Source organism: Porites lutea, chromosome 4 (assembly GCF_958299795.1).
Source record: "Porites lutea chromosome 4, jaPorLute2.1, whole genome shotgun sequence".
Taxonomy (NCBI): domain Eukaryota; kingdom Metazoa; phylum Cnidaria; class Anthozoa; order Scleractinia; family Poritidae; genus Porites; species Porites lutea.
This window is the reverse complement of record NC_133204.1, coordinates 27,328,183-27,337,009: the sequence shown is the minus strand read 5'-3', so window position 1 is coordinate 27,337,009 and position 8,827 is coordinate 27,328,183. Positions and strand designations below refer to the sequence as shown.

General features: G+C 37.4%; 1 protein-coding gene across 1 annotated transcript in view; it reads right to left on the bottom strand.

The window, feature by feature from the left end:
- Positions 1-1,371: 1,371 nt before the first annotated feature.
- LOC140934481 (uncharacterized) overlaps positions 1,372-8,827 on the bottom strand; it is a gene marked incomplete at its 5' end in the record, with an annotated part of 13,497 nt that continues 6,041 nt past the window's right edge. The window contains 2 exons of the mRNA XM_073384099.1: positions 1,372-1,876; positions 8,480-8,601. Coding sequence (XP_073240200.1) covers positions 1,372-1,876; positions 8,480-8,601 — 627 coding nt within the window. The remainder of the gene's footprint in view (positions 1,877-8,479; positions 8,602-8,827) is intronic.

The window sequence follows — 8,827 nt, the reverse complement described above, 5'->3', positions numbered from 1 at the left end:
ACTCAGAGTTAACCAGCCCTTTTCATTCCGTGCTCGTGTCCCTGTGGTGACCTCTTTTGCTGCGTGTTTGGGAAACATCCAATCAAACTTCACGCTCTCATTTAGCGTATACGCATCATGCAAGATGTGGTCATACTTGTTAATATAAGCGGCATTTGTCAGCATTTTTTAGAGCTAGCCTTTTTAATTTTATTCTCTACCTTCTTTCATTCTTTACTGATACAGATTTGTAAAAACAGTTTTCTTTAAAAAGAAAACAAAGAGTCAGTTCCAGCGTATAAAAAAATGGCAAGACTGAATGAAACATGCTTCTGATCACGGGCCTTGGGAGAGCCTCTTCTGCTTGCAAAAGATCATTTTGGATTACTATTCGCGATCGGATCTAGCCTTTGCGGGTTTTACGTCACTTCAGGCATAAAACACGTTCTTATTATAACTTATTTTATGCTTCTTTTTTCTCATATGTCGTGCAATAAAGATACAGCCACTCACCTAGATGAGGAACGAACGTTGATTTATGAATAAAGTTAACTGAGTGGTGTTGTATTCCTTGTAATTTATCTACTTTTTTGCCCGATTCCTGTCGATCTCAACGATTCAGTTATCTTCTTCAGAGTTGCCAGTTCTAAAGTGTCGAGTTAGCGTTGACCTCAAATATGTTTATTGAACTTGGTTTGCCTTTTTGAATGTGGTGCCTGCTTTAAGTACTTTTTCTCAATGTGTATTTTTCCTTGAAATATCAGGCTTATGGAAGCCCTCCTCCCCCAAAATGTGCTATCATGATGGTCGATACAGCCAACAACTTTGTCGAAGACAAATGGTAGCATATTACATTTATTTATCTGAGTACTTTTTTTTCTTCTTTTATTAGATCAACGTACATGTAACAACGTCTTGAACACTTCAGAATGGTATCTTACAATTCAGAAAGGTAGCCAATAAGGCTAAGGTAAGCAACAAGTGTCTAATGGGTCCCCAACAAATAAGCATTAGAGCCTTCAGGCGAGTGTGGTTTTAAGTAAGAAGAAAACTTAACTCATGAGTGGCATATTTAGTTCATTCATTCACTCATTCAAAGAAAAACAGAAAACATTCCCTGAAGGCAAAGTATGACGAAATTGCAGACACCCAGTCAATAGCATGCATAACAATTTGCATTTGTTTTCAAAAAATATGTTTGCCAAGTTTTCTTGCTGAATTAATTCTAAATGTTTTCTCTATGAATGATGATGAACTGCTGCAAAAGTGTCTCAGTTGTATCAGAAGAATTCGTCTGCATTTTAAAAGGTTTTCTTTATGTTACATACCATAATTTTTCTTGTTAAAGTTTCCTTCGTTCTTAAACTTAACTCAGCAGCCGTAAAGCTGATGTCAACTTTCCTTGCTTATAACAATTGCAGGACGAGGTGGCTGATCTGACCAAGGTCGTTTTGTTAAAGGTGGACGTCGTATGTCCTCCTTTCTTGTAGCGTAGTCGTCGGAAAATCGGACTTTTCTTGTTTCTGCTGGACAAGCAAATTCACCACAGTAAGAGCCCGACATTGGGCGCGTCATGTTTGACTGAAGTTCAATTAGTGTCCTCATGTCTCCCGTATACTTTAACAGTGAAGAATCTGATCTACTTCTTTGTCTTCTCAAAGGCACTTCCAGTGTGTTTGTGCAAGTAGTTATCTCCGACTTGCCTTCCGCTTGCTCGAGTGTTGTAGTACTGTTCGATAAATGGCCGTCTTGCAGTCTCTTAATGTTGTGAAAAATAAGAGTGAACGCGTGATCCATTTCTTTGTCATAATGACTTCGTTTTCTACCGCAGCTGTCCACGTTTTGAGATCGGTGATGATGTTTCATGACAGAATGTGTTGTATTTCGTCTTTTGAGGCTTTAAGTTGTTAATTAAGCAAACTAGCTTGTTTGTTGTGTCACGTTTTCATAATAACCACAGCTATATGAGAAGGCAATCTACTTATATACATTGTTTATATAAACAATGGACTCTAAACTAGGATTACGTCATTAACAGGTTCAATTGTCTCAAAGACTGCATTAAATTACGCGGGTCTATTGTTGTTCTGTGAATAACGTACATGCCACAAGTTTATGTTCATATGTTTACTGAACCTATCATGCCCTTGCCACCGAAAGTTAAAAATTATCAATTTATTGAATTTTGCTGCAAAACGTTAGTACAGTAGAGAGTATAGATTTCTTCCTGTTTTGTAACCCTAGTTAGAGCTGTTAATCGGCTTTTAATTAATCGTGATTATACTGACTGTTCAGGGTCATATTACACATACTAGGTAAACCTCAGTTATTTGGTTCATGATACTTCAACCCCATACGTGATGCCATTTATCTTAAATACGAAATTAGCAACACCGTATAGAATCCTAGTTTACAAAATGACGTCATGTCGTTAGCGGGTTTTAAGAAACTTTTTTTTAATTGTTATTCACAGTTTAGGTCGGACCAATACTTAGAAGAACAACCATAATAAAGTATAAAGCCTGACTCACGCGAACTTCACAAAGGAAAAGCAGTTTATTCATTGTGTGTGCATTTAATGAAGAAGTTACTTTCTCCCAATGAATCGTCTCATACTCCTTTCTCAAATTATTATCTCCTACAATGAGAGCATTGAAGCTCCGTTATCTTAGTCATGCTCATTTGATATTTCAACAAGAGCATTTATTTAGTTATTTATTCATTTATTTATGAGTACCTAAAGGATCTAATAATACAATCACATACAATCTTAGATCGGACGGGGAGAGGTTACTTGAGGATCTTAGTGCAAGAAGATACTTGGAGACAGGGTTTTCAAAATTGCCGCCCCTAGAATCGGGAACACTTTGCCGAAGGACATTAGGAAATAGGACAATTATCACATTATTAAGAAACAGTTAAAAGACTTATTATTTTAAACTTGCATACAATTTTTAGCTAAACATAGGTGTATATAAATTTTACTAGCTTTCTTATTCACTTTAATGAAACGTATACAATTTCTTTTAGTTATAATTATTTTTTAGTAATACGTGCATAGTAAATATAAGTAAGGGGTCATATACAGATATCTACAGGGTGTCCCAAAAGTTCTTTCCTCTAATTTCATGCTCTATATATAACTTTTGATCAAACTTTATTTTTACATGAAATTTCTTGAAGATGTTTATTTCTCTATCGAATACATGATGTATTCAGAATTTCAGTAACTGGCATGCCCTTTTTGTTTTTCTATCATTTTCTATAGCCGTTGCGGCATCCAGTGGAGTACAGTGTGTAGACCCACAGATGATCCACTGATTTTGAGCTTTTTTATCACTTGGTGCGCAGGAGCCAGTTGAACACCCCAAAAATGTTTGTTTAGTTTAGGGAGCTGGAAAAAAGACATATGTCGGGTATTTATCCACAAAAGGTACAATCATCCCGGGCCCCTTGACAGCGGGGCTTTTGCATGTACTTCTTACAAATTTGAGGCGAGCTGGGCGCTACTTGATAGACTAAGCAGAGGGGTTTTTTTTGCCATCTCAGGGGCCTCTAATTTAAAGCATTCGCTTTTTATGACCCTTTCTGGACTTGGCTTGCTAACTGTGTGAGAGTTTCCTCGTCGAGTGTCCTATTTTGTATCTAGCCTTTTTTAAGACTATTTTAGCTGCCTTATTTAGGACTTTTGGTCTTCCTCTTCGTTTCTTGCCTTCAAAACCTTCATTTCTCCATGATCATTTTACCTGCCAACAGTCGGATTTTTCCAGTTTTTTAGCGGTTTCTACAACAGATAAGCCAGTAAATTGAAGTATGCATGCTTTTGCTCTCACGTAGCTGAACGTTTTTTACGTTAAGGGGTTTGTCTTTCGTGATACTCACAAAAAAACAAAGAAAGAGTTCGAGCAATTCGGGCTATAAAATACAAAAAATATGTGGCTGGAAAATATGCTCGCGCAAGCGCACATTTGGCGGAGAAGTATACATATCGAATATTCGGGTCAAAAGATGGCACAACAAGTATGAAAATAGTGAAATAGCTTGAAAGACACAACTTTTGACTAAATGACTTGCTTACCAAGTCCAATCGTACTGAAATGCAGTCTTATAAAGTAGAAGAACGAACTTTTGGGACACCCTGTATGTTTTAATTTTAAAGTATGTAATGCGCATTTGATCATTTGATACATGTTCATTTGCGTAATACCAAGTAATATTATTATCATTATTGTTATTATTATTATTATTATTATTATTATTATTATTATTATTTATGTCTTCAGTGAGTTAGTTAGGACAGTTAGTTATTTAGTTAGTTAAAGTTCGAGTCGTGATGATCCTATTACTTTCTGACATCTGTTACAAAAGATTGTGCGTTGGAGATTAAGTTTAATTTTGTTTGTATTTTCTGCCCTTTATCATAGTAGCGAAATGGTATCATACAAGTCTATATCCGTCAATACTGAATTAAAAGCTTTTCCCTGGTTCTGCAATGCCTGATTGTATTCATTGAGAACATTTTAAGCGAAGTTTAAACTCCTTTGAACTCGCGGCAGATATTTTGTAATTTAAGACTTTAATTAAAAAAGGGTAAGTAACAACCTTAACTGGCTTAATTAAGCAATAGACCACACTTTCTATGGGTTTACCGGCGTGATAACCCACGCGGGATGTAGGGAGAACACGAGAAAAGCTTGTAAATCACGAGCCGAAGGCGAGTGATTTACAAGCTTTTCGAGTGTTCTCCCAACATCCCAAGTGCACCGTAATTTTTAGGGAGTTATTATAACTCCAAAAATGGAGTAAAAATTTTAGGTACAGGATAACCCCTTTTTTTGGGTAATTTTGACTCCTAATTTAACTCCGAATTTGGGGTCATTTTTACTCCTGAAAAAGAGTTCTTTTTACTCCCAGTCTGGAGTTAAAATTACTCCGAAATGGGGTTGCTTGTACTCCTTACATGGGTTGTTTTTACTCTTTTTGGAGTTAATTTAACTCTGAAAGTGGAGTAAAAATTTTAGGTACAGGATAACCCCTTTTTTGGGGTTATTTTAACTCCTCATTATCTGGGGTCACTTTTACTCCTGCAAAAGAGTTCTTTAAACTCCTTTTTGGAGTTAAAGTAACTCCACGAAAAATAACTCCACTGTAAGGAGTTAAATTAGCCCCATTCGAGGAGTTATTATAACTCCCTGAAAATTACAGTGTGGGTTATCACGCCGGTAGACCCATAGAAAGTGTGGTCTATTGCTTTTATAAAATAACTTTTAGTAGAATGGAGTCTTTTAGGTAAAAAATATGGTTCTAGTACCGTGATCAAGTCACGTCTTCTCTCTAAAGTCATCATAAGCCAATCATGACTCACGAAACTCAGTTCAGTCAAACAACAAACAGCAGCACTTCAAAACACGAGTTTTTGCACTCATTACATGATAACTTATGAAAGCTGTTTAACAGGAAAAGTCAACACATATTCATGCGAACGTACATTGAAAGAATACCTTCACGGTTTGTTTACTACAGTAGAAATTAATTGAACATCAGACTGTACGCAGCCGTATTTTGTTGACTCGATCCGTAAGAATTTCGTTATTACAGACGGAACTGACAGCTATTGTAATGGAGGACTTCATTCACTTTTTACAAAATAAAAAGCAGTGGTTTAAGATCTGTTTTCTGGACTTTATTATGATCAAGAAATCCTGCGGTAACGACGTGGCTGCATTTGCGAAATTGTCGCATGTAACTTTGTATGCACGTACAGCGACCGATGGAAATATGTCACTGGTGGAGAAAGGTTTCTTTGCCGTAGCCACATATTAGCGTTAATATTTGTCGATTCGTGAAGTCAGGTGGTTCATGAGGTAGGTTATGGCATCGATATCACCGAATAATTTGTCCAAATGTTGGAAAAAACCAGCCCGAAACTCTGACATCTTTCATCATCCTTGGCAGCTTGTTTAAAACCTACAGCGGCCGATTTTGTACCATATCTTGATCAGAGATCTCTTTTTGGAACAAGTTCTTTCATTAAGGAATTTAATTTTGACATAAAATAAATCAAGAATGCTAAAACTATCCGTTTTGTTGCTGGTTGGCAAGTGGTCAAGTTTTCCTAGAGACTTTCTACACCAGAAATTCACACAGTTGTTGTCTTTCTCTGCGATTTGGCTTCGTCGTGAAATGTAAACTGTTTTCCAGCTTTGTATTCTATAACTTCTAACACCGTATGGCAGTAGCGAATTGTGACGCACAGCAATAAAATGTGGAAACCAACGCTTTTAATATTAAGAAGGGCTGGGTAAGTAACTTGTTCTGTTTTCAGCCTTTCTAAAATCGTTGTTTGCAGATCAATAGCCGGTTTTGTTTATGGCTCGTGGTCCGGATGCCTTTTTCTATGGCTTTACCGGTTTAATAAACCATAGGTTTTTGACCAATCAGATCACGCGTACTATCTCAGTTATTTCATACGCTGTGGCTATATGGCCGGTAGCCCGTCAAGGTTTTCAAAATACTAAATGGCCGGCAGTTCTATATTCTCAGTAAATTTCACAAAATCGAAAGATTCCAGCTAATCTTAACTATCATATGTCGATTCAGAAAAGTCAAGCGATCCTGAAATGCTTTACAGATCTCAAGTCTAGTGTTTGATTTGCGCTGGGCTCAGAGGAGGAAATCATGTTTTGTGACACTTAGAAATTTTTGCAGTTCGACTGCCGGTCAAGTTTTTCAAAATACTAAATGGCCGGCAGTTCTATATTCTTAGTAAATTTCAAAAAATCGAAATATTCCAGTTAATGTAAACTATCATAAGTCGATTTAGAAAAGTCAAGCGATCCTGAAATGCTTTACAGATCTCGGCCTCCTCGCTCGCGCGTTCTCGCGAGGCTCACTTCGCTTACCCAAATAGGAGAGCTTGCTCGCAGGCTAACGAGGTTACAAAGAGAAAGTGCAATGATTATTATTAACGTAACCTTCAGGTATGTTCTACCCACGAGGTTACAGAGAGCAAATGCAGTGATTATTATTAATGTAACCATGAGGTATGTTCTACCCACGGGGTTACAGAGAGCATGCAAACGCAGTAACAATTATTAGATTTTAGTGCAACTATCAGGTTGAGTTCCTCCATTAAAAGAGGTTTTTGCTAGGGTTAAACAAGTTTGGCTTTCATGAGTTTCAAGGTGCAAGAAATTATCAGTATAATTATAGCACACAAACATTGTCATCTAATTTTTCGCACGTAGCCGGAATAAGCCAAGAAATGAAGCATATATAACGAAAAATCGTCCTCAGATGATCTCTATATTAAGTAAATTATACTAAACGTTGCGAAAGAAATTATTGTTTGTATCCGTCTTATCCATCGTAAAAGCGAGGGGTCATCGCATGACATCCGGTATATTAAACAGAGGTAATACTCACAGGTTTCACGAGTTGTATGCACTATTTTTCGCCGAGAAACAAATTTAAACTTCAATTCTTACCTTACAGTAGTCCGTTCTTTTACCTTGCATTCGACAACAAATCTGTTAAAGGCGAGCAAAGCGATTCCGACACTCTTCTTTATGATGAGTAGCAAGCCGCAGGAACTGAAGCAGCTTGACTGAAGTAAAATCCACCGATATGCACGGCATTCTCACTACAAATATAAACAAACGTCGCGGGGAAAAAAAGACGAGGAGGAAAAAATGCCAGATCTTCGCCTCGGCAATGTATTCCAGCTACCATGCCGGCGTATCTCCAGAAGGTGGACTCGAAGAGGGACAAACCTTGTGATTTTTTTTAGAAGCCCTTTGCGCGCAAACTAATTTATTCTGGCGCGAAATGAAGATTAACAATATGTACTCTGAAATCTAATCCACGACAAGAAGATTTTCGCACTGTAGCACGACATATTAAATGCCTATTTTTACAAGTACGCGGAGAAAGTGGTCCACTAGTTTAACTTTTTTAAGATGAATTTACTCCACAAAAGCAAAATGAAATGTTTTATCTCTATGTTGTTTACGTGCCTGATTAGAAGGCAGAAGTAAATTCATCATACAGACCCCATCAAAATGAAAGTACACGAATGAAACGGAATAGGTCTGGGACGGTTTAGTTTCTACTCAGCAGCTTCTTTGCTTTATAACAAAAATTCAATGTTGCAGTCTGTGTTAAACGTTGGCATATCAACGCGCACAGTCACTGAATGAAAATAACAGTCACGATCACGTTCTTCGAAACCGACCAGACGCGCGCGACCTACCACTGTTATGGTAAGAAATTATCCTGAAGGTAATAATGTTCCCGTGACAGTCTTCGCACTGAAGATGTAAATGGTAAACCGAACGGTCGCTTTGATCATCAGAAAGACCTGTCAACTTTGATGATTTAACTGATTAAATTACGGGACAGAAATTTTACTGCATGCGGCTCCTCGTGCACTGCGCCACCCTTGCCCCGTATACATGTATATACTAAAAAAGAATATTGTGTATTGCTGTATTGTGTGCACCTTGATAAAGTTGCTTTCAGCATCCGAGACATCTTTATGTCTTCGCAATCTTCCAAAACAAAATGTTCAAAGGCGTCAATGAGATTCTGGTCAGATTTCACCCCAAGTCTTCCGTACACACTCTGTATAAGAACAAAGACTGGTTAGTAAACAGTAATTTGTCAGCATCTAAACCTAGCGGGATCTCAGTGAGTGGGTATCATAATTTGATATTCCAAACGATAATTTGTACGTATTGATGTTTAACTGATAATAACCCTGATGATGGTACAGTCAAACCTGTGTACAATGATCACCCTTGGGAATTGGTAAGGTGACTGTTATATACAGAGTGACCGCTATACACAG